This window comes from Amblyomma mixtum, chromosome 5 (genome assembly GCF_055824585.1).
Source record: "Amblyomma mixtum isolate Tamu chromosome 5, ASM5582458v1, whole genome shotgun sequence".
Classification (NCBI taxonomy): Eukaryota; Metazoa; Arthropoda; class Arachnida; order Ixodida; family Ixodidae; genus Amblyomma; species Amblyomma mixtum.
Genome location: NC_143016.1, coordinates 65,264,445 through 65,289,292, shown reverse-complemented (window position 1 = coordinate 65,289,292; position 24,848 = coordinate 65,264,445). Strand labels below are relative to the sequence as shown.

Below are 24,848 nucleotides of genomic sequence, written 5' to 3'. Positions count from 1 at the left end.
GCTTTCCCGCTCCTCCTCTCCACCTGTACCGCCGGCGTGTGCTCCGTCAAGGTCATTGGAGATCAGCGAAGAGAGAGCGCCGCATGGAGACGCGCGGCGACTACGCTTCTTGGGGAAAGAGAGAGAGAAAAAACGGTCGCTCGTGGGCACATCGTGGGTCTGGGGAAAAAAGAGAGCTCAGAAAAAAAAAAACGAAGCCCAGAGCGCCGATCTTTCTCCCTGCTCTTTCTTTTCCCTCTGTCGTTCCTTCGCAGCCGGGTTGACTGCCGCTCGCATAGGCTTCGCTCTTATCGCTCCATCTGCGCCTCGCGTGTTTTTTTTGTGTGTGCCTGTGTTTCAACGCGCGACGTGTAGCAGGCCCCAGTAGCCAACTGTTTTGGCAAGGCAGGCCTTGAAGTGGCCGGAGATGAATGTCCGGAAGATTTAGATGACGATGAGTGCTTGGACGACGCGTTTCGCGACTTGTCCAATTTTCTCGGCGCCGTTCCGTCCGAAGTGACTGTTGAGGACTTTAACGCTGACAGCGAAGTTCAAGCGGTAGCTGGCGTTCAAGACGCCGACTCCAGCGACGACGAGGGCAACTGTGTTGTCGAAGAAACGCGTCCGTGCGCAGCCACTGAACTGGCGTCAGCGTTAGCCTGATTCGGCGCTGTTGCGGCGAAATGGAAGGCACTGTGCTCTCGCACCTGGACAGTCTCGAGAAGATCGAGGCCAGTGTTTTGAACTTCGTTTCCCAGGGGAAAAAGCAGCCCAAAATTAGTGATTTTTTTTTTCCGCGAAATAAAGCGCTTTCACATTGCGCGCCCATACTATGTGATTCGCGGCTGTTCCAAACGGTAAGCCACAATTTGTTATGATCGGGAGTGCAGTTTTAGCCTATATCTGTATATCGAATTTTCGCTATATCGAACTATTTTCCGATCCCCTTCGAATTCGATATATCCGGGTTCGACTGTACCACTTTTTTTTTTGTTTCCCAAAGTGGGGACAGACCTGCACGACCCATCAACCAATGTGCAAATAAATACAGCATAATGTGATTTTGCCTGTGCTTATTTGATTATAACTAGCGGTGGCTTCTCAATTTACAGTTAAAAAACACATTGCATTTCAGCAAGTATGGTACATAGTCTGTTCCTAGAATTCAGGTGAACTCATGTGGATTATCCATCAGTGTGATGACATCTGGTGGATTTACCAGGAATGAATAATCAAGATTTAAAGCGGTCAGGAGACTTGTATGCTCTGCATTGTAGTGTTTTTGCTGTTTCAGCCAATATGGATAGCGTATATCTAAAGCCACCACCTTGAGCCACGCCTAATAAACTTATTACTCCCAGTTGGGACACTGCACAGTATAATAGGCCTCTTTGTCAAGCTCAGGCCAACTACTATACCACACGAAGCAAAGTACTCGTCACTGCAAGTCGGGACACTACATTGTATAAGAGGCCTCTTTTTCGAACTTTTGGCCAACTATGTAGCCAACTGCAAAAGGGTCAGGGGCACTGAAGTTTAGGTGTCTTTTTATTGTTGTTCCAACTCATTTACAGGCTTCCCTTGTGTGCTCAGTTAACTTAGAACGCATTAAAAGCAAGGAAACAAAAAAAAAAAAAGGCTCTCCTTTCAAATGAAACACCAAGACACTTTTCTCAGTCATCAAAAAAAAAAGCACGTAGCAGTAGGTGTAACACGCACACACGCACAGGCACAAGCCACTGTCCATTGCAGTCTGCTTATTTCTGGCTGTCGAGACGCACCGCCTCTCATCTTCACCCGCTGTCACCTTCACTGATCTGGAGCACACACGCCAGCCACATACACTGCTTGTTTCATGGCCACCAAGTTGGGTGGTGGTGTTGGTGGGGGGGTGGGGGGGGGGGGTGAAACAACCAAGGCACTAACACCAAGGCTTGATGATGTGCAAGAAGGGAAGCAGAAACTTGCCACATGCGTTCCTCAGAGTGAGCACAAAGGCGAGAACAAGGCAATGAGGAAATGAATCACACACACTGATGCAAGACTGAAAAGGAAGAAGCAGGCAGATGTCACTGCAAACAGCCTTGCAGTGATACCTGCAATCCCTGCAAGCCTTTGACAGCGAAAATAAAAACAAGAAGAAAACGAAGTCCTAAGTTTTTTTTTCTTTTTTTCATAACGTCAGCCTGAAAAAGGCAAATGGCCACTGAAATGCTAAGTATGAACAACAACAATCTAACAACCTAAGGAAAAACGAGACAAATAGTAGCAAGATATGTAGCAGAATCCAGGCGTTGTGCAAGTGCAGCCAACTGGGTGCAGCTTTAAAAACTGCCACATTGCTTCAAGCTTTGCCCCCATCCCCACAATGACCCAGCAGGCACCTTCCACCACTGACTGGCTCTTCCACTGGAAGGCTGCTGGGCACGAAATGAGTGAAACAGTGCATACACCAAAGGCGCACATAAACACTGTAATGAAGAATGCACAGGCCGCAAATAAAAATACAAAGCGGTGGTGTGGGTGGGGGGGGAGAGCGTCCAGTGGCTGGAGAAGAAATGGGCTGGCGGTGGCTGCCCCCCTTGTCCCGTCGTGTCCCAGATGGGCAGCAAGCACAATGCAGTGGCCGCCCGCCCCCCTCAGGAGAGGTGGAACGAATGCTGGCCCTCACTGGCAGCCACACGCAGTCGCTCACGCATCACTCTGACGTCCGAGTAGTCTGGCAGCTTCAGGTAGTTGACACAGGTCATTACGGAGGGCAGGTAGTCGTCTGGATTCTCGTTGGGCTCAAAGGTCTTGCGCACAATGGTCAGCGGTGGGCTCAGGCTCTTGAAACCTGCAACAGAGCACAGCCATGCAGTCAGTCCGTGTCACTTGATAGACAAATCCAAGTGGGTTACAAAAATAATTATGCCAGTCCATCTCACACTGAGGGCAGGTATAAACATGCATGGTACAAGAAATGACATAAGAATTCCCACTCTCTCCGAAGAGGACATGGGTATATACACCGCATTCTGGACTGCTTAGCAGTCTTAAGGGGGGACACTGGTCTTGAAAAAAAATTTATTAATGAAGTCACAGTTACGAAATCTTCAGGGCATATGTATTTTTGTGTGCTGATTCTAAATATGTCATTTAATTTCATGTAAAACAATTCCTTGAGCACTTATGCACTTTTAATGCTAGCATTTTGCGGAGAGTTTTGAAGAAAATTTGCTGCAGGAAACTCGCTGAAATGTATGCCATTGGGTTCTCTTGACACCAAGGAATACAATAAGGGTGAAATTGTCTTCCTGCCTATCATAGAACTTAAGTTATAAAGTTTTGAAGTTGTCGCTTCAGAAATGAGAAGTAAAATGTGTATTCCTGTGTCTGAAGTTGCGGCTTCAGTACCCTATTACTCAATTTCTATGAGAGCCAGGATGATAATTTTACCGTTATTGTATTCCTTGGTGTCAAGAGAACCCAAAGGCATACACTTCAGCGAGTTTCCTGCAGCAAATTTTCTTCAAAACTCTCCGCAAAATACTTGCATAAAAAGTGCATAAGTGCTCAAAGAATTGTTTTACACGAAATTAAGTGACATATCTGGAATCAGCGCACAAAAATACATGTTCCCTGAAAATTTCATAACTGTGACTAAACTAATAAAATTTTCTTTTCAAGACCAGTGACCCCCCTTAAATAGCAGTGCACAAATGCCACACACTAGCTCTCGAGCTGTGTACCAAACTAAGTAAAGGAACCAAAGTTCGACACTGAATCAAATACTAAATATAAAAAAATTCCTAAGTGCTAATTAGTGCGTTGAATCCCAGGTCGTGACGAATCCTCAAGGCATTCTTGACATTCTTGATTACATAGCAACTTAATCATGCCTCGAGATTAAACTTTCATTTCATGTAGAACAACAGTAAGCAAACAATAGTCAAGTGAAATGCAGATGATGTGCACTACTAGCAACCAGATGAAATGTGCCCACCAATGTAGACAGACTGCATTCTTATGGCAAACTAAAATCAATCCTCATTGTAGAAAAGAAAAGGAATTTGCCCACTAGGAGAACAAAAACCTTTGAGTTATGCAGAGCAACAGAAATGAAACAACATGTTTGTTTGGATACTGCAAGTTAACAGAGGAAACACCCAAATCATATGCAATTTGATCAAAACATAAAGCACACTTTTGTTCACACCAGTGGGCAAAAGCCTAGAGAAGGTGGGTGTCACGGAAAAGCTCAATTTCCGACAGCCAAGTTGGAGAGCATTACATTGATGGGCACACTGTACTGTTCACACCTGGCCGTCCATGTCACAGAGCTCAATTTTGAGGCTGCACGTCAACTTGGCATAGAAATTTGGCCTTTCAGCAACATCTGTGGTCAAGAAACCTCGGCTGGCACTGACACAAAGCTGCAAATAAAGCATCTCACCTCCAACAGGCAGCCTGGGAGATCCCGTGACAAACTGAAGGAAAGCTCTCTGCTCTTCAGCTCTGTAGCTGCTGAGGATCTCAAAGAGAAACTTGATGGCACGGCTGTCATGACTGTAGCCATGGTCGGGCCGGCAGCAGTCCATCAGGCTCTTCACATCCCACAGGCTGGGACCGCTGCCACAGAAGAGCTGCTCCAGCTGTAACGGAACATGGATTGAGCTTCAGATGATCAAAGTGAGTAAAAACTACAAACTGCATTGCCATCTTCCATCAGACACACATGGCCACGCATGAAACAAGTCGCCAAGGCTCATTTCTCTCTTCTCCTTACAAAGTGGCACAGTACTGACCTCGTCGGCATAGAAGAGGGTGAGCTGTGCCAAGGGGAAGACAGCCTCGAAGCCTTCGCGGAAGGCCTCCATCTGGCGGCGCACGCCCTCAAGGGCAGCCCAGTGGACCGTGAGGGCCAGGTACTGGGCCAGGTTGTGTACGGTGACGCCCATCTGGGCGCCACCTCGTCGGAGCTCCAGCTGGCCTCCGCCGCCAGGCAGCGTGAAGTCCAGCCCCAGAAGCTCCACCTGGCAGCCATCCAGCTGCAGGGCCTCCACCCGCCGGCGCACACAGGCCGGGCTTAGGCTGCGGTCTCGTTCTAGTCTGCGCTTCTCCTGCACAACCTGCACGTGCACCAGGGACAGCCTTCAAGGGACGGCTCCACTCTTTCTGCCAAGGGCACGGGAAACATCCTCACGGCCACTGTGAATGAGAGCTACATTAGCCTTGCCCTTGGGCTTATAAGCAATGACAGTCTCACTATCAGCTGCAGTCAAATCAACACATCACATCTAGGGTTATGGAGAGATAAATGATAGGTTAGAGACTGGAAGAGAGCAGAGTGGGTCAGGGAACAAACGCGAGTTGATGACATCCTAGTCGAAATCAAGAGGGAATACGCATGGGCAGAACATACAGTAAAAGCGCACTATAATTCAACACTGATGGGACTGCGAAAAATTGTCGACTTATCCTAATGTCAAAATATGAAATGAACAAAAACAGAACAAAATATGCCCCAGCATGACATACCTTCATTTGCGAAAGAAGTTTGTAATCATCTGTTTTTTTTGGGCGAATTTGAGGGGCAAAAATAGTGCTAATCGTTGCCAGACGTTCTGTGGCATGTGCACCATTAGGAATCCCTTCACAGGAGTCCTCCAGCATGAACAGGGCTTCTTCGGCTTCTTTTACAGTGCACTTCAGCAGCTGGGGTAGCTGTTCATAATAGCCATCTTCCGATGTACCATTGTTGCAGGTACCTGTGATCTGAATTATTTTGTCCCCTCAGTCAGTTGCCCGGCTACTGCAACTCCATCATAGATGGTCATGTAATCGGCAAGCCGCACGGAAGAAGGTAAGACATAGTCGAAACAGCTTTCTGCTGTCAATGCAGTTGCACCACCTGTTTCAGATGGCATTTCCTCTGCACAGCAGTCTGGTGGCCAGTGGCACAGAACCACTGTTCCGGAAGCAGTTTGCTACGATTGCTGCAGACGTGCTGGCCCATTCATGTGCCAGAATGTTCAAATCGCTGAGAAGCATAAGGTCGTGCTTTTTCCCAGCTTCCATGCACAAAAGCATGTGTTGCAGAGTGTGCTTTCTGTATTTACATTTGATGTATTGAATTATGCCCTGATCCATGGACTGTAGGGCTGCGGTTGCATTCGGAGGGGGAAACACCAGCTTGATCCACTCAAGGATCGGCACCTTGCAGTGAGCACTGCAGTTGTCCACAACCGTGAGCATGTTGTGTTTCTAGACTCCACAACGCACGCCGGTCAAGTTGATGCAGCCAGGACTAAAAAATGTTCGATGTCATCCAAGCCTTCTGATTAGCTTTCTAATCAACAGGAAGGCGCCTTGCGTTCCGGAAGCACCTCGGCTTCTGCGCCTTCCCAATCACTAAGAATGGCAAAAGCTCTGTTCCAGTCATGTTAGCAGCAAGTACCATGGTAACTCTGTCCTTGCTGCGTTTTCCTGCTGTGCTATGATAACCTCTGAATGTGATTGTTTTGTCCGAGAGTGCTTTAAAAAACAGAGCTGTTTTGTCAGTGTTGAACACATTCTTAGCATCATACACAGCCAGGTGATCATGAAGCCCGATGGTCTGCCACTCCTCGATCACTTCTTAGCTCACGGAGGCTATTTGTCACACTCATTCCTAAAAGTCACAGTGCTGGCTGCTGTAATGAGCGAGCCAACCTTTGGAAGCTTTAAAATCCTCAATGTTCATTTCTACTGTCAACGCTTCAGCCTGAACACAAAATAGTGGCCCACTCACAAGGAGATAGGCCTCACGTGTGTTTGCGATCCATCGTAGAATGGCTTCTCCGAGTTCCAGGTGGGCCGTCGTCCAGAGTCATTTTCTTTTGGCGCAGAAGGGTTTCGCTGTCAAATGCTTCCAAGATATTTTTTTTCAATTTTGACATACGTGGTCAAGGCTGTTCTTTTTACTTCGTATTTGTCTATCACGCTGCGGCCTGAAATGCCATTCTAGAACACATTCAATATTTCCTCTTTCGTGGCTAGGTCTTTCACCTGGTACTACCATAGAAATAAAGTTTTTTCCATCTCGGCGTGTTTGTATGTTGTAAAATTTACTGCAACTGTTATATCAAATTACAAGTTCTATCGAATTCGTAGGTGTTTCTTTTGAGCGTCTCGACTGTATATTCGTGGTTGCGTTATGTACTAGTAAGTATGGCACTTCTCCAGCTTCCCTGCTGCCTGTCGCACACAACACACTGTGAATACACATGCACAAGTGATGGGTTACAAGCAAGCGGGAGACCACTCACCTGGTGCAGCTGTCTCAGAGACTGTGCCAGGCCTGGATCAATCGAGTCCATGTCAGCCAGGGAGAGTGAGCCTTCCTGGCCAAGCATCCACTTGTACATGGCCAGCGAGAGGGGCAAGTCCAGCATCCGTGAGTCCATGAGAGCCTTGGCCACAAATTTGCCCAACAGCTTGAAGCGGGAGCGGACCTTGCTCACGTGGCCCACCTTGGCATTCCTCCCAAGCGGCAGCGGGAACAGCCCACACGGGCTATGCACATATCGCACTGGCTCCTCACCGCCTGCATTGCGGAAGTGACACACTCAAGGGAGGAAGCTGAAGCAGCAAAGGCGAGACACCAAAATCCCAGGGAACACAAAGATACGAGGTGCAGTCCATCCACTAAGCGCCATTCCTTAACAGCAAAAAGCAAAGCCAGTGGCCCAAATATGGTGACAACCAGCAAAGCCCCCATAAAAAAAGAATATGTACCTGTTTACATTTCGGTTAATAATTTTTGCGTTAATTCTGTAGCTCATTAAAGATGGGTGCCACCCCAATTGTCTGACATGGAAGTAATAGGCATTTTGGTAGCAGAGGTATGATCTGCAAGAAATAAGCTCTGAACTGCTCCTCCGACCCATGTGTTCTGGCCATTGACAGCTTTTTCAATCGCAAATTGGGCAGCGGAGAAAATACAAGGAATAACTGAAATACACTGACCGACTATCTTGCCAATGACAGCATAATAGAACGTAGTTTTTATTACATTAGCATGTGATAACAAACTGCCTGAACCTAATGACGATGATAATGCAATAATGAAAAATCATAAAATAGCTTGCACTGCACCTTTTTATTTTTTGTTTCATTTTTTACTAATCAGTGCTGCTGCTTATATCACTGTTATCAGAGCCCTTTTGCTACTGAATGCATCAAGTTCCTACATAGTTCCTACACAGCTACAAAGTTTGCTTCAACATCTTTCAGAACAGCTGCATCCAGTTCCAACAGTGCATTGTTTAATTTTTGATCCTCTTGTTGCCTTAATCACTAAGACTGCACTATACTGATGCATTAAACAGCGTGTGGTTAAAACCCCTTGTTGAGCACACAAATATAAAAACCTCAATACAGAAGTTCATATGGTACATGCCCAGAGTAACAGACCTTACACAAACACTAAAGTACTGCCAAGCCAGGATCACAATCACGAAACTTGAACTGGGTCTGTCTTGGTGGAAATCCTAGGCACTTTCTCAGCACGACAGTAATGACTAACATCAGTGGGCGCTAGTCCTGTATAACTGTGCTGAAAACTGTGCATGTCGAAGCACTGCTAAAAAATTACAACACTTGACATGACGAAAAAAAAAAAGGAACGCGCAGCACATACCCTTGAGAACAGACACGGTCTCTCCTCTCCACATATCCAGGTCTGACCGCTGCAGTTCCCTGGAGACTAGCGCATAAAACTCCAATGTGGGACCGAGACCACTGCCAACCTGTGAAGCATTGGTGCATAAAAAGAAAGATACTATCAGGCATTCATGAAGGTTTGAATGCACACACAATGCTAGCACACGAAAAAAAAAAAGGACGGCCTCAAAACATGAGAACGTGCTCTGCATGCAGCAACACAGTGCACAGTGCAGCTCTAATGATCAAAATGGGCTACCTTAACTAAGATATAGTAAAACCTCAAATTCATACATTGGGATTGCAGCCAATAAGTCTAAAGTGCTTTTGTTCCATTCAATTCATCAAGTTCTTACCCTTGGCATTTTTCAGCCGTCATTTAAAGCTCTTTATTTCTCCGTCCTGGTTTCCTGCATACTTACTGGCTTTCGCATGCTGCCACCGAGCGTTGCAGTTTTAGCACAATAGGCAAGCATCTTAATAGCTGCACAGCTGGGAGTTAGCTCTCGAACACAGCAAGCGTGCGGCGGGCAGGAAATTCGACGTGGCCGAGAAGTGCGTCCGACGATAGTGCAACCAAAAGGATGCACTGAGAAACACAAGCTGCAAAAAGCGCGCTTTCCAAGGCAAGCTGTGCGAGTTTCCCGTACAGGAAGAAGAGCTGCTCTGTTAAGTGTGGAAAACTGCAACGCATTGACTTGTAGGATGAGCGTGCACCAGAGCACAGCACCAGCTTGGAGTCTATACGCTCTGCGAGTGAACTGAATGTAGAATAAATGCCACTCATTCCCAGATTGACGTGTTTTACTTCGGGACAGCATAAAAAACAAGGCATTTTAAAGTTGCATCCTCCCCAGTAAGGAGTCACTGAAAGAAATAAAAGCTGTCGCAAGCACTGCTTACCTCATTTTCATATTGAATTTCAAGCAATGCCCTTGAACTACCAAGGTCTTGCATGACCACTTCTGCCTGCTTGAGCAGGTCATCCCGTGCAACCGTCCTCTGCACAGAAAAACAAATAAGAGTCAGTGCACAATCACTAAGGGCAGCAAAGTAACTTGTTTGCCATTGCCATGAGGATAAAATAGAAATGTGCGAATACTTGAAATTTCGAGCATGAGTCAAATATGTTTGTTATTCCATCCATATTCAATTTGGCAAACAGATGAATATTCAAGAGTTTCCTAATGTTTGCCAGCAATCTACTACTATGCAGACTTTCATAAATGCTATCATGGCAAAACCACAATATCTGGGCATATTATCTGTGTCCAGAAAACAGTACAAAGGCTATATGCTATAGCTTGTTATTGCGTGTTACAGTTTCACATTTTTCAAACTTGTACATTAATTCTGACTTTACTGAGGAACCATCAGGCACTTCACACGGACATGTACATACAACACGATTTCGAACTGTATGGAGTCCAAAAGTTCAGACTTTTAGGACTAAAATAGACACCAGCAATTCTGTGGAGGTGGTTTTGTCAACCGAAGGCTCATTTTTAGACCTAACAAAGATTCAAGCGGGCATCACTGTTGCATAACAATCGGCCTTTTGCTGCCATGCAAGGCGCCACCTTGGGCTTAGATTGGACGGACTAGCAGAGGCTATTTGTTCCTCACTGCCACTTAAGTTGATGGCAAGCTTTTGTTGCCATCGCAGCGCGCGATACCTTTGGAAACTGGATAGCAGCAGAGCCCATCACGGCACAGACAACGTGACGATGATGGTACAGGGCAGGTGGGGTGGACACGCGGGTTGGGGTGCAGTCAGAGGTGCGCGCTTCATCTTGCTTCTTCCAGTGGGTTCTTTCTTTCGGTCTTCGCAACTTTCACTGCACCAGGAAACTCTTCTTCCTTCGTGTGGCACGCTGTGCATTGCGGCACATTCCTTGAATGCAATCTAATGTTACCGCTTGCAAACTGAACACTGGATACGGCGAATTTCGCGCTTTTTTGAAACCGATTTTTCACACCAAGGTGAAGGGAAGTTCACAAATTTTTTGACTGTTCAATTATTCGGACCATTTTTCAGGTCCCACCAAATCCGAAAAATCGGTCAACATTTCTACGGGTAGGTGATGCTATTTTTAGCTGCCAGTTATGTGTCCATTCATGTTGTTCCTCTTAAACGTCTATCCCTGGTCTGAGTGGCTTATCTAGCTGTTGTTGGCGTGACCGAGCGTGAAGCGCTGCGGAGGATGAAAGACTGCGATAGTGAAGAGAGCGCGAGGACAAATGCGGAGGAGGAGGGCAGGGCGGTAGCGTGAAGAAAGGCTTCAAGACGGCGACCTCCGAAGAGATGGCACCACAGTAGTGAGCACCTGCTCGGTTGCCCTAAGGGAGGCTCAGCAGAGGGCAGATCGGTGTGCACTCTGCCCAGGCCGAAAGCCAGAACCATCTCCATTCGACACTGCGTGCTGCGGCAACAGTCTCCTACAAGTTCAAATACCACAGTAGCTGCGCAAAAATCGCATTACCGAAAAGTGTAGTCATCGGAAAATTTTTTTTATTTTGTATGACAGTCTAGTTTTGTTTCCTTTGGCTGCAAAGAACAGACACCATTTTGAAAAAAAAAAAAAAAGGTGTGGGGGGAGGGGGGGGAGAAAACATTATTTGCCTTTCTTTTCTGAATTTTTTTTTTTGGTGCTGAACAGATATTTGATATACAAAGGCTCTTTTATTCATACCACAGACTCTTTTATACGAACTTGAATGGACCAGAAGATTTGTTCATCTTATCAGAAGAACATCTTATTTTAACAGAAGCATTTTATATATATATATTTTTCCTTAGCAGTACAGTGCAGATGCCACGTGAGCACCGTTGCGCGGGGTCGCCGTGGTTATGGTCGCTGAAATAGTTTGTCTTAACCGAAGAACACGTTAAACAGTTTGTCTTAAGCGGATATTTTTTACACTCAGTCGTACGGAAAACTAAACTGTTCTCACATTGTTCAATTTATCCAAGAAATCTGTCTTAACCGAGTTCGTCTTAATGGGGGGGGGGGGGGGGGGGAGTCTACAGCATTCATACTCGATTTGCATTCGACAACTTCTGTAATCAAACAGCCCTATAAATTAAGAAAGGCCTGCTGGCCCATTTGTATATAAGAAGAAATGACATTGGCTGCACACTTACAGTGTACTGTAAGAAATATCACTTATATTCTAATGGTGCTTAACTATTTACTTGCTGCAATCGGCAAGGCCGAAACACCCGGACTCGTTCAAAACCCACCTTGCGACGGTCTAACCGTGGGGTGACTCTCTCGCTGTTGTCAGAACCAGAGAGGTCGGGTGTCATGTCCAATAACCTCTGCAGGGCACGGTCCCGATCAAACGAAGTGGTGTAGAAGAGGAGATGCCGAGTCTCAAAAGGAAACAGAAAGGGGCTGCAACAAGGGCACAGTGCAAGTAAAGTCATGTCAGATCACACAGACAGGCAACAGTGACCGGTCAAAAAGTTTATGGAAAGAGTATGAATGTACAGTAATCCCTCGTTATAACGAAGTCAGCGGGACGGCGAAAAAATTCGTTACAAGCGATAATCCGATATAAGCGACCACTTGGAAAAAAAGCTAAAACAGCCGAGATGTAATTGCGCCACAACTGTGAGGAAGCTGGCGGATGTTGCCGCGCGGCGTCCGCCAGCTGTGGCGGTTGCTAGGCGACGGCTCAAGGTCGGTCTCTGTGCCTCCTCGGAGCACTGCCACAGCGCAATCGCAAGTTCGTGGCCAATGTAGCTTTCGCAACAAAATTTGCACGTAGCACATTTGTTACTTCTACCAGCAACTCAGTATTGGTCAGCGATCCTCAAAGACGATACAGTCTTCAAATTTCTTATACCAGAGTTTATTATCTATATCAAGAACAAGCTTTAGCTCATTTTTGTGATCCAGACGGGATCCAGGCTGATCGACAGGCCGACAGGCTCGGCTTACTGATTTGATCAACGACAGCATGCCTGTGCAAGAGTGGAGCTTTCGGCAATGATGCTGCCTGCAGGAACGCCCGGTGACAAACTGCGCGCTGCTCCCTGACTGCCCTGGTTGGCGCTAAGCCTAGCCGGTTTCGCATCGATGCCGCAGCTGTTAGCGCTTCGGAACTGGATAGCACTCAAAGGCGCTACACTCGGCACCTGTCAACTACTCCCATAATAAAAGATACATTACATTTCCGCGACGCCTTCAGCAACAGAGCTAGCAGACGGCAGACGAGCCGCATCAGGCAGGAGCAGCACCAAAGTATCGCAGTCATCACCTCTACCAGCAACACGATCGTCAGAAATGATGCATTGTTTACATTAATCTATCCCAGGGCTTGCTATGAACTTGAACAAACAACACTATCACGTTTGCAGACGCCGGCGGCCGGCATCAAGGCTGGCAGGCAACGACGCGAGCGCGTCGAGACCGGCCATGGGCAGGCCGGCCCAGCTCAAAGGCGCGCGCGCCCTACGTCATCATGACGCTGCCGCTCTCCGCGCTCGCATTGGCTCCCACTTCCCGTTGGGCCGCTCGCAGCAAACGCAACGTCGTTGACATCTAGCAGGTTGGACGCAGGCGGTGAGCTGCGATCGGACGCTGCGGCGCCGTTTGCAACTTCGCGCCGCGGTGAATCGCGCTTGCTTTTCGCACACGTGTCCCCGCCGTAACAACAAAATCCAGTCACCATACCACGCATTTAGACCGTTTGTCTAGTCGAATGGCGCGAATCGAGCATGACCGGCCACTTTTCCGCATCCAAGACTTCGCGGTTTTCTGGCATCGCAAAGCGCGACGAAAACTTTAGTTTCATGTGGATTCTGTCACGGGGAACACCAGGAGTGCGCTTCCGACCGAGATTAACGGTTCGGGCGCGCTGCATCATGAAATTTGGCCCCACTGAGCAGGGGACACTCGGCACTCTCTTGGTGCCCGTTACTCGGCAGGTCATCGATCTTGGTACTTTTGTGGCCTGTTCTATGCCTGCATGAGTCTAATTCGTCGGCGGTATTAATTTGGCACTGCATGCGCAAAGGGTAGCCGCCACGGCGGCGATGCCTCCGCTCGCCACTTCACTCTAAGCGGGTCAAGCTCTTCGTGCACTTCGAGTAATGCAGCTTAAAATGCATGCGTTTGGGTCGGGACCGGAAGAAATTTCGAATAAAGCGATATTTCGCGTAAAGCGATTTCGTTATAACGAGGGATTACTGTATATGCCGCCAACTGCATTACACAACACTCAAACTGCTACACAAAACAATATCACCATGGATGTAATGAAACCAACTGCATTAAACAACCAACTCGAAACGCTACACAAAACTACCTTCACTAAAGAATAATAAAAATGAATGCGAGGCCACTCAGGTTATGGCATGTTCCCATGCTTTCGAACGGGAAAATATGGCATGAAAGATGATAGCAGCAACAAACTCAGCCAAATTTGTCCTGCAGTTTCACCCCTCCCCAGCATTTATTAGTACTATAAAAGGAAATTATTGAAAACGAGAAGCAATGCTATACTGAGAGATGATCCTACGGGAGTGCTACTGGCATTTTTTTTTTCTTCGTAAACAGGTGACTGCACTGCTAAGAAATCACAAATGAAGACCCCAAGTTGTTTTCCCATTCACAACGCCATGAAACGTCAGTGGTGTTACATCATTTTTACATCATAAAAGCATCAACACAGCGAAGAAGTGAATACTACACAGGAACCTCATTAATCTGAACACCGCATAATTCAAATTTTCATTCCCTTCAGAGTTCAGGTTATTGAGAGCCGAATGTAAGTTGCGCAGTTTTCCTGCTTCCTGAATGGCACAGTAAGGATATCATTTGAAGCAGAAAAGTTTGCTCCCTTTGTAGGCATCTCAAGGCTGTTAATTGGAATTATTTTCTTGCATGACATCTCTCTACCCCTAACAGTTTCCTCTGAATGCATTGACAGGCAGTGAGAAACTTCAATCAAATATTACTTTGCTCCAGCAAACAGACGAATGACACAGAGAGGGTTGTAGCAGCACCCACTCACCATGCGTAGGCAACTTGAGTGAGCCAAGATGGGATGTTGCCAGTCATGATGGCAAGGGGATCCTGCAGCTGCCGATTAGCTTTGGCTGTCAGTTTGCTATTGACAAACTCTGACCTGGGAAGGGCAGGCTGATAGGAATGAAGCTGCAACAAAATGGGAAGTGCATGTCTGCAGGTGCGACAACTGAGCCTTTGGCCCAAACACAAAACACTTTCTGTACCACCAAACTGAACAGAAACACAGAGAGATTAAGCTGAAGTGTTCTATACAGCTCGGCCCTATGAACCTAGCATGTGACAACACACACAAGCTGGAGTAAGACATACACAATGCAAAGCAAACAAGCACGAAGCACTGCAAAAACCAGCTAAACAGAGGAGGAGTCATCCAAATTATTCTGCTGCAGCTAGAATGTGTAGTGAACATGACACATCAAACCAAGCAGCACTACTGAGGTGATCAAGATCGGTGCTTGACTTGTTTTGCTCAGGGAACCTTAGCAGAAATTAAAATTTGTCAATCATTGTATAACAAGTCTTTGAACAAACACTGTGCTGTAGCCTTAACCAGTGCTGAAGCAAATCGCAAATGCACTTCATATTGCTGTTTGTCACGTGCCCTTAACATCTGAATTATCCAAATGAACAACACCCTGCTGTGTCCAACAAGCTCAGAGGCAAGCTAATATGCTCCAGAAGCATGGCAATGCTGCCAGCTGGCTGGTTTAGCACCCATCATCGAGCTCCTTTTTGCTGCACTCACCAAAGAGTAAAGCATAAGTAGCTTAAATGTGCAGAACGCTTCTGAACAAACACACTAGCAATACAGCAATGATAGATAGCAAATCATATCATGTTCGTATTAGCCAAGTGGATAACGAAGTATTTCATGCATTAAGGACCCAGGATCAAAGCGGGCCACCAGCAACTTAGCTGTCACCATATTAGTGTTGCAGACAGATGGGCTATCAAAAAATTTTGAAATTTGTTCTTATTCTTGTGACCTTTACAAACACAGGATAAGCGCAATGTGAAAGAAGAGCACATATGTGAACATAATTCCTAGCACAACAAAGAGCAGGCAAAGACATGGCAAATACCTCATAGAGATGGCCCCAATGCTGTGACAGAGCATAGACAACCCTGAGCAAGGCAATCACAGGCAGAGACGGGTCCTGAATAGTGACCGACTCTGGCAACGTGGCACTGAGGTGCTGGTGCAGCAGAGAGACTGTGTCGGGGACAACTCCCTCTGCAAAAACAGAAGTGGGCAGAAAGAGGAGAACTCAACCTGCACTAACGCTTACTTTTGCAAAAACATCCCAACTGTGCAACTGTACAAAGGTCGCACACATCATGAAGTGATACAGTGCTCAGATTGGTAGGTATTGACTGCTACATTTCAGTCATTTCACAAAAAGAAAACCTCTAGAAGCTGAGGCAACCCTCCCAATAACAGTGGCACAGAAAGAATTACCACCCATACCGTAAGCCATCCTTAAACAATGACACAAAGAATTACCACCCATACCACAAGCTATACCTCAAACGATTTATAAGAGTGGAAGAGGTCTTCAATGTACAAGACTAAAATCTCAGCACTCTCAATACTCCTTCACAGCCCTTCATAATGGTGCCTTGTGCACTCCTGCCTGCACAAACACCAGTCAGTTCTTTGCAGGTTATGACTGTACAATATCAAGCTAGCCCATTCATGTGAACATTACAATGCCAGCCAGCCTCCGAGAAAACAGAGCTACCATGCAAAAATTGGCCTTACCATTCCAGAGATCATCTTTCTTTTTGGCAGCAGATTTGGAGCCCGAAGAGCTTTTGTTTCGGCGACTAGAAAGGCTTGGGGCTGACGATGCCTGACCTGCACGGCTTGACGAAGTAGAGGCTGCTCCAGTGCGATCGTCTTCAGGAACAGGACGGTACCTGCCAAAAGCAACAACCAAACAATGACTCCACGGAGTTTTATAATGGTGGGCCCAATAAGAAGGCAGGGCACCGATGCAAATTCACAATAACCAAACCATACTCAGGATCTTGCAGTTCCATTCAAACCAAAAGATTTTGGTAACGTGATTTATGTTCACGATAGACCTATGGGTCATCAGGTGCCTCGTCTTAACTTGAGTCAATCAAGAGATATGGACAGTCGAATATCACTAGCACTTAGGATTTGCCTTCAAAGCATAAGCCCAATGCATGCCTGCTGCACTCGGCAATGTTAGGAGGCAAGAGGAGGTATGCTAAACCGAAACCACACACACCAAGAGTTCCAGAAAAGATATTAACTAGAGATAAATACTTCCCGAGATTTTGAATACCAAACATTTGGATCGAATTGAATAATGAACACTCTACTATTTGACCGAATATTCGAAATTGAATATTCGCACATGCCGAGCAAAAAGACATTCCCCTAGCCTACTTGGACGAGCCACACTTGCCATAAGCAGTCATTGCTGGCTCATGATGAGTCCAGCTTGTCATGTGTTTTCTGGCACACAGCGTCTGGTATAAGGAGAGTTTGGATTGTCCATAGCATTTTATTAGTTTGCTGACAAATGGCAGCATGGGTACCAAATGACCATTTTGGTACCATTTGCTAAAAAAAAAGCGTTAGGGAGCTAAAACACCTTGTAACCAGATTAAGAAGTTTCAGAAGTAACCAGTAATCAAGTAATCAGATCAGATGTTGCTATAGAGATGAAGCAGAGAAAAAAACGGTTAGGAAGCATGCAAGAATAGCTCTTTACCTTTGTTATTTTCAGGCAGCAGCCAGAGCACTACAGGAAAAGCTGCATGGGCTGCGCTGTACATGGCACTCACCAAATGGTGTGAGTCTGCACCCAAATGTTGGCATAGCCCATTGGATTTTCAGAGTCTGTGTCCGTCTCCTGGCCATCAGGGCTGGCGCCGCTGTACTGCCGGATGGCCTGGTACACTGTCATGCCATACGGTAGCGGGTGGTCCCCAATCAGGAACTGCAGCTTGTGCCGTGCTTGACCCTGGTTTATCATCATGGCAGCCTGCACGAACAAAGCACCATCACCCGCTGCACTCAAGCCACGCACCAAAAAAAACAAGGGGGAGGGGGGGGTAGTGAAACACTAGCGGGAAACAAAATTTTAGAAAATGCAAGATCTATAAGGTCTTTCTAATTATATCACGAAAAATTTTTGCTCTAAACAGCCCATAGATACCCTTCAGCAGCCTTTGCTGTTCAGTGAGTGGTTTGCCTATTTTGCTCTGCCCGGCAAGCATGGAAAGAGACCTACTCGCCCAGCAGCGAGTACTGCATTACTTGTACTTGCTCCTGACAAGAGGAAACAAGACGGTCAAGTTAAACTTCTCATGTATAGATGTCCACAATCTCATCTCCCTCATTTCCAGAAACTGTGACTCTCTTGCCATAGAGATCTGCTTAGCACGTTTGCATCCGGAATCCTTTACAGTGGTAGCTCTACTACCTGCGAATCTAATTGCAGTTTGGTAGTTCGCCAGACTGAAATGATCGAGGCTTTTAATGCATTATCCAAAGGGGAGATTCGCTGGGCTAGCATGAACAGGGGACACATAATCAGGGTTCACTGTATTATGATTTCAGCAATCTCTTGGGGTGTTCCGAGTGTCACAATGTCTCTTACTTTGCACACAAAGAATAATAAATACCTCATGCTTGATTTACGTCGCATGGCACCTTTAAGTCCCTCCAAAGATACAGGTCAATCAATTCTGCATGGTCATGCACTTGCGCAAGCAAATGTAACAATGCTAAGATGCACGGGTACACATGACCTTACTGCACATCACACAGAATACACACAGTTAAACCAAAGAGCGCCCGCATTGAGAGATAAGCACTCCACATATAGAGACTAGGAGGCTGTAGATACAAGCCAGCAGAAATAACGTACCATGGTATCGTCAATGTCCTCATCAGAATTCTCTTCATCACTGCCACCATCATCTTCATCCTGCAATGACGAAAAATCCCAGACTAAGCTATGCCGTATACCAAACTGGATTGTGACTGCATACATATTGAGCAGCGAAGTTCTCCATATTCCAATGCCCATAAACGTGAAAAATGCAAGCTTTGAACTGGTAATATTCCATTTGGTATTTCAAATTTTGGCAAGTGTAAACAGCTTTCAAAGTTGCAATGCTGCACCAGCTAAGAGTTTGGCTAAAGTTAAAAAACAAGACTTTTTCCACAGGAAAGCTACACTTCAGCTCCAAGGCACAGAAGCCTCCAGACTAATACTGGCTGCCCGTGGCAGTGTCCTGTAAGAGTGCATGCTCTCTATAGCGTGCAACAAGACGATGTGCTCCATGCCTCACAAAATATTAAGCAACCTTTGTTACTGGATGATGGTATGTGACTGCAACATGCTCCCACATAAATGCAAGCAGTGCTTCTATAGTTGCTTTAACCGGAGACCGCGCTGCAAGCCAATAACCGCCATGGGCAAAGTACAATGTGAAAATAGTCGCGCAAAAAACTATCCACTGTGAAATGCACACTAATGTCACAAAAGCCATTTTCACGCCTTTAAATGATTCCAGCTCGGTGCCAATATTTGCTGTAATCGTCTACTGAACATGCTGATATGGACGGAACAAGGGGGCATTCTTTAGGAATGTAAGCTGCTCTTCTTTATTTTTTTTGTTTTAAATTCAATACAGTAAAACCTTGAATAATGAACTAGTAAAAAATCATAAAATAGTTTGATACAGCCAAAATTCGTAATATATAATCTCACCGAAGAATTCGCATTTGAAAAGCTAAATTTAGTCAGCGAAAAATGGGGACTGGCACCTTTGCTGTAGTTCCAGCACCGTACGAGTTGCAACATGTGTAGAGTGAAGCAAGTACACAAGCATGCAAATACACACAGAAACTCACTCGTATCCTCCCGTAGCCCCTGATGACCAGGTACCGCTCAATAGCTTGCACAAGTGCCAAAGGATCTATTTTTACAGGTCCCCCTCTCCACTGCCGCAAATTGGAACATGTTGGATGCCTCTGGAGGTTGCACTGCACAAATACACAATCAAGCAAACAATGTGAGGAACCCGTGAAAATCCCACTACAAACAATGACACACTAGAACCAAAATGACTTTTCACGTCACCGTGCGCATGAAGCAGGTAGCCACTACACAGACAACAAATTCAAAACACAAACTTTGGGACACCGCATGAGCTCTCTCCACCACCCCACCACTTTACATGCGATATGAGGGGGTCGACTTACATTCAAGTCAACTTACAATCGTGAAAATATGGTAACACATATAAACCAGCACGTACTCCAGCAAAATTTCTGTTATCCGCAGGTTCAGCTGCAAAAAAAAAACAGCGGCTGAATATATGTACCTTGAGTTGGTGGGTGTTGAAGAATTTGAGTGCCGAAGTGCCTCGGCCACCTCCAACAGCACCAGGAAGATCATGTACCTTAGAGGATTGGGGGGGGGGGGGACAAAGAGAAGGAAGAGTGAAGCACATCCAAACAAGGCTAACACAAAATACCGAGAACCAAGTAGCACTTCATGTGGCCAGTCATGTAACAACAAAAAAGTGAACTTCTCGCAGCAATCCTCTGTGTAGCACACATATTTTGCGTGTCAGTCTTATGACTAGCATTTTAACAGCAACTGCCTATGGTGAATGCTACTGCGACCACCAGCATTAGATATCAGTCTAATGCCAGGAATGCGACAAAAAACAAAACAAAAGTTAAAGGCTACCTCCTAGTAGACAGTGGGTATGAACACGAAATTTTTAGCAGGATCGCATACGTTTTAGAAAGTCACAGGCAATGCTAGCCACGCTCAGCCAGATCTACACAGGTTTAGAGCAGAATTTGTCCTTTTTTTTTTCTGTGGCCTTAATGACGCATTCAGCTGCATTTCTGCCTTGATTTGTGGGCATAAAAAGTTGCAGTTGCCAATAAGTCAAGTTCCCTGCTCCAGCTCCGAACCATGTCATGAGCATGCTTGATGGCTCTCTAACGATGAAGTCCTGCCAAATAGCTGCAACTATACAGTAAAAGCTGTTCGAACTTGAAGGGAACGAGAAATATTTCTCGAATTTAAGCAGAGGTCAACAATATCACAGTGCTGGTTTTAGCTTCGGCATAAATTCATTGCAATTTCAGGATTACATTTCCATGAAACTAATGTCACCTAATGTCAGAATCTATCATACGAATCTCATGGGCCACAAAAATTATTCGTATCATCCAAAACTAACAAAATTCATATACGGAATTTACGCAAATCTGTTTCCGTCTCACAGGGTTCACTTATGGCTGCGTGCCGCTGCTGATTGTTTGCGGTGCGCACCGTGCGACGGGTGGTTGCGGCGTCGCTGATGTACAGGCCACATGCTGCGGCTAACTGCTCGCGGACCACAACGCACGACTGGTGACCGCAACATCAGCGATGTAATTCAGTTGCCATAGTGAATTCTGCAAACCATGTCCCTCAGCATATGCTATTGAGCTCTAATGACTTGCCTTTTATTTTACTACTACTGCATTTCAAATGCAAACTGAAAGTTTCCATTCACATGCCTACTCCTGTGTCATTTTCCTCACACAGGTGACACTGTCAGAGAGCATAAATAGTTACTAACAATTTTTTTTTTACTCTGCACAACCGCAAAGAGAAACAGTAACTGAATGGTAAACAATAGTTACCATTTACTCACGAGTAACTTAAATTTACCTTCCTCAAGGTGCCCTCGAATTACGAGTCAAAACATGCAGCAGTCTGAGCACCAGTGGGGGACATGTCTGGCTTCCCAACAAACCAAGACTGTAGCCGTATGGCTGCACTTGGGTGGACGCCAATGAGTAATTACTCCCATATCACAAACTGCACAATGTTTCTCCGCTTCCCTCATTCAGTTGCACTCTCCCCCTGAGCCTCACCTTGACAGGGAACTGCTCCAGCTGGCTCACGCACGCATTGAGCTTCTGCACAAGAGCGCTCAGTGGGCCCGGAGAGGGGATCACGTGGTCATACACCACATCTGGATTGTACTGCAGTTTGAACAGAAGAGAAAGAAGTAAACGCAGAGCCCTAACAAGCGTGACTTATTCATATATTGACACACAGAAACATCAGCCCGTTCCACACAATGCTTGATACTGGATGTACCGTAAAGCCCACTTATTACCCTCTAGTAGTTTCCACTTCAAAAAAGCAACGTTGCACGGCCCAAGAAACGTATTCAAGGAGGCAATTCTCTACTTTTGACTGAAACAAGAGTTAAGCTGGCCACCTGATATGGGCACACTGATTCTAGAACTTTTAGTAATCCCGAGAAATATAAAAGTATGGGAGAAACTTTGTTAAGGTTATGGACATCCCAATATGCATACTAATAAGCCAAGCCCAATTAGCTTTCTAGACATGCTACATTTTAGAATACTACACATTAATTATTGAGCCTTACCAGAGAAACAAAGCCAGCAACAGGAAAATTGGATAACAGATGAGCAAGGCAACCAAGCACTGTCCCCATAGTTATGGGTACACAGCCGTGGCTATGTCACAGTGTTTTCAAATGAACAGCAATTGTTCGAAAAGTTGTGCACCTTCAAGACTGCACATTACAGCACACTGCTAGCAGTGTCAGAGGCTATGCAGCAATTCCGGTGATGCACTTGAGTGGCCGAATCAGGCACATTTCAGTAGTGTTGCATGCAATGCTGGCTGGTCCAGAGACATTTTGCGTCAACTGAACGTGAAAACCGCTTCAGCCAATCGCTGAGCACTACTGAGGATCATTCCTCATGGCGACTGTAAGTTATAAAATGGTCATTGTGGCAGCATTGCTCCTCTCCCCGACTACAAGCGGAGAGTCCAGTAATGATTAGGCAGACTCTTGCTTAGGTATAGGCAACAGTGCTTGTTCAAGCAGCACATTTCCTGCGCACTATTCTCCACTCTAAGGGAACACAGGACCTACTAAGCAAGCTGACCTGAGGGGTATGCAGGAAAACTTGCAGGACGGTGCGTAGCCGATCATCTCGATGGCAATTGGCTGTCGTGAGGAAACTTAGAAGGCGGCTGACGAGGCCACTGTGGATGACTTCGAACGATGACACGTCTCCTTCCAGCAGCACTGCACGGATCTCCTGTAATGCCTGAAGCCCATGGTCCGTCTGTCAAAAAAGTACAAAAATATTGGGACATGTCTCAAACAGCTGCACAGACCTCAAGATGTATATGCCCAAGATGTATATGTATATAGGAGGGGGTCGACTTATACGTGGCAGCAACTTATATCCAGGGTCTAACGTAGTTTCACCTGAGCCATGGGTAGTATAAGCCCTGTGCCGGTGTCCATTTTTGGCATGTTACGTGAAGCTCCCGGGGAAAGAAAGGAAGGAAGAAAAAAGAAAGCCCTCAATTTGGTTCCAAATTGGTTCCAAATTGCACACTGTTCACCCAGCTCGCTCACGCTGCAGGTAGCTTTCCCAGAGGAGCAGTGTGCACCAACTACTGAACCGTTCGCTGTTCAGTTTCCTGCCATGTGTAGTCAGGCAGGCTGCATGCAAGAACGCAGTTTTATCACCCTTTACCTCCATTTGCCTCTGACCACTGACTCTGCAAATGCATCGTTGGTCATTCATTGCTTTGAGCTGCACCCGTGTTGTCATGTCATCCCACGGGGGACTACATATACGCGGAGCATGTGAGCGAGGTTTGAGCATTTGGAGTGTACATTTTTTTTGGACAGCAAGGGGAACAAGTTGGTAACTTCACTTACTGTGGACTCGGCTACAGCAGACATTCGGATATAATGGACTAAATTTTGGGGATAATTTCGAGGTTCGTACTTTGTCCCCAGTCCTCAGTTAAGGGGGGATGAGGTGATTGAAGCCAACTTTTCTATTCTTCCGACTTAGAGTGATGAAATTTGGCAGACTGGCTTAAATCAGCATCAAACAATCGGATATAAAGTTTCACAATGACAGCTTTAGTAGGTTCCCTTTTATCATTGATTATATGTTGTCCCCATGTTGCTTGCTTGTGGAAAGCCTAGCATGACAAAAAAACAGGCCACAGGTCTGTAAATCCTGTTAATATTGACTAAGAAGTGTGGTGTAAGTCAAGACTCATTTTTTTTTTTTTTGAAGACTTTTTTTGAAGGACACAATATGCATCTTCTTTTATGTCTAGAATGTATCATGCTCTAATTACCATGTAATAAAAACATGTGAGCCTAAATGGCAGATCTGAGACTGTCTTGACGCAGACCACGTTTCAGTTATCACAACAAAACAAACGGGGTAAAAATCCATGCACTCATTGCTGTGCCACGCTTTTCACGAGCAAGATGTTAAGCTCAAAACAAACTTTCGAGAAAACAAGCCTGAAAGTTCTAAGCTAGCACACACTGTCTATGCGCAGATGCCAACAAATATATCTATTTGGAGCGCTTGAAGTTTATTTTTGGGTGAAATATTTCAGTACAACATAGAAACAGTGTTGGAGATGCCAAAAAGTATAATTTTCAAAAATCGACTTTTTTCATGATTTTTGTGATCTGATCCCCACATCCCCCCTTAACATTCGCGATGCAAGGCAACAATGGCAGCAACGATGGCGGGTGCTATTTTGTCACGCTCCATATGATAAACTCCGAATGTAAATCTATCGGCTGAACTCGCCACCACGGCTCACCGAAAAAGAAACAGGAAGACTTTAAACATAAATCAACAATCCCTCCTTCAATTGCAGCCCGAGCTGGTCAAGAAAAGAAGTCTGCTGCGTGCTTCTGGATGCGTAGTCCTTCGTGAACCTATGCTCACTCCCCTTTCATACAGGTCCTCTCACGCAGTGGCTAACTTTTCTCACAGCACGTCTGCGACATACACAGATGCTTCCCGCGGGATGTTAACATCCTGCGGGAAGCTATTCACTTCAGGGTCTCCTTGCAGGCTTTGAACCTCACTATAATTTCAACGCTGAAGAAACTGCACTTTTCTACAAGTTGAGACCGGGAAAGACTCTTTTTCTGCAGGTCCAAGCCATGTAAGGAAGCAGTCAAAAGAGCGTGCGAGTATTCTCCTCTGCTGCAATATGGACAGCACTGAATGAGCAAAGCTGCTAGTCATGCTGCAATATGGAC

The 24,848-nt window shown here is 45.9% G+C and overlaps 1 protein-coding gene across 4 annotated transcripts in view; it reads right to left on the bottom strand.

Moving 5' to 3' along the window:
* Window positions 1-1,509: 1,509 nt before the first annotated feature.
* ctrip (E3 ubiquitin-protein ligase ctrip) overlaps window positions 1,510-24,848 on the bottom strand; it is a 65,712-nt gene continuing 42,373 nt past the window's right edge. For all 4 annotated transcript variants that reach the window (XM_089544843.1, XM_089544841.1, XM_089544844.1 and 1 more), the window contains exons 20-35: window positions 22,693-22,875; window positions 21,637-21,747; window positions 20,079-20,156; window positions 19,606-19,737; window positions 18,614-18,673; window positions 17,526-17,725; window positions 16,468-16,625; window positions 15,788-15,939; window positions 14,689-14,831; window positions 11,909-12,062; window positions 9,568-9,666; window positions 8,642-8,750; window positions 7,269-7,546; window positions 4,767-5,090; window positions 4,415-4,613; window positions 1,510-2,815 (exon numbers count right to left, since the gene is read on the bottom strand). In XM_089544843.1, the coding sequence (XP_089400969.1) occupies window positions 2,619-2,815; window positions 4,415-4,613; window positions 4,767-5,090; window positions 7,269-7,546; window positions 8,642-8,750; window positions 9,568-9,666; window positions 11,909-12,062; window positions 14,689-14,831; window positions 15,788-15,939; window positions 16,468-16,625; window positions 17,526-17,725; window positions 18,614-18,673; window positions 19,606-19,737; window positions 20,079-20,156; window positions 21,637-21,747; window positions 22,693-22,875 (2,577 nt within the window). In that variant the 3' untranslated portion in view covers window positions 1,510-2,618. The remainder of the gene's footprint in view (window positions 2,816-4,414; window positions 4,614-4,766; window positions 5,091-7,268; window positions 7,547-8,641; window positions 8,751-9,567; window positions 9,667-11,908; window positions 12,063-14,688; window positions 14,832-15,787; window positions 15,940-16,467; window positions 16,626-17,525; window positions 17,726-18,613; window positions 18,674-19,605; window positions 19,738-20,078; window positions 20,157-21,636; window positions 21,748-22,692; window positions 22,876-24,848) is intronic.